Source organism: Trypanosoma theileri (genome assembly GCF_002087225.1).
Source record: "Trypanosoma theileri isolate Edinburgh chromosome Unknown TM35_Tth_64_V1, whole genome shotgun sequence".
NCBI lineage: Eukaryota > Euglenozoa > Kinetoplastea > Trypanosomatida > Trypanosomatidae > Trypanosoma > Trypanosoma theileri.
The window spans coordinates 4726-5726 of record NW_021639906.1 but is presented as its reverse complement, the minus strand read 5'-3'; the positions used below and the strand labels follow the sequence as shown (position 1 = coordinate 5726).

The following is a 1001-nucleotide window of genomic DNA, read 5'->3' as shown; positions in this document are numbered from 1 at the left end:
GTGTATATTTCTGTTTTTACTTGGTAAAGTGGGCTAATGGTTAATATATGTGGTTTCGCTTTGTGCTTGGGCGTTGTGTGTTTTTCTCTGCATTATTATGATGATATGCTTTCTCCAGAGATAAAGAACAATAATACAGAAATACATTTATATATAATTGCATATCAATTTAATCAAACTTGTTGTTTTGTGTTTGATGTTGCCTTTAGTTGTTCTCTTTTTTTTTTATTTTTCTTTTATTGAGGTTGGGCAGTGTGAGAGAAGAGCTTTTTTTTTAAAGTTTCTTGTTTATACATAGCGTTGTTTTGTGTAAGAGTTTATTTGTATATTTTTGTGTGTTTTTTATTCTTTCTTTTGTTTTTATCTTCCCAGTTGAGTTGCTTTAAACGAGAAAGAAAACTCCGTTTCTGATGCTGCTACACCGTCTGTTGTATCTTGTGGCTTTGCTTCTTGGCGTGGCATGTGTCTGTGGGGCGGATGAAGAGGCAAAAGCTGCGCAGGGGCTTTATCCTGATGCTGCTGATTCTAGCAGTACTTGTGATGGCCCTAAAAAAACTCAAAGTGCTTGTATTTCTGGTTTACCTGCTAAACTTCCTGCGACTCCTCTTCAGCCTGGAGATAGGGGTCAACCTGCCATTGAAAATCTCGCTCCAGATAGTCGTACTGGTCCCGTCACTACCGTGCGGGGAAGTGATAGTGATCCGCATGTATCTGAACAGCATGGGCCAGAACTTCAAAAAGAAAAGGATCCATTAGGTAGTCAGAACAACGTACAAGGAGTGGCAGCGGACACTCATGTAAACAACCCAAACACACAGCCATCATCATCATCTCTTGGGCAGCGACCTCCCAGTGGGTCAAGTGGTCCTGAGGGCCAAACGAGAACGAATGGTGGAACTACACAAGACTCTAAAGAAGAAAACCGCAACACAGAAATCGATACTGGAAGTACAGGATCCCAGAGAACTGATGACTCAACAGAACATCCTACTCCAAATGCA

General features: G+C 40.9%; 1 protein-coding gene across 1 annotated transcript; it reads left to right on the top strand.

The window, feature by feature from the left end:
* Positions 1-410: 410 nt before the first annotated feature.
* Positions 411-1001, top strand: TM35_000641010 (uncharacterized protein; the record flags this gene model as incomplete). The annotated part of the gene is made up of 1 exon (XM_029031042.1): positions 411-1001. A coding segment is annotated over one exon (591 nt), but the record flags the coding sequence as incomplete, so codon positions are not given.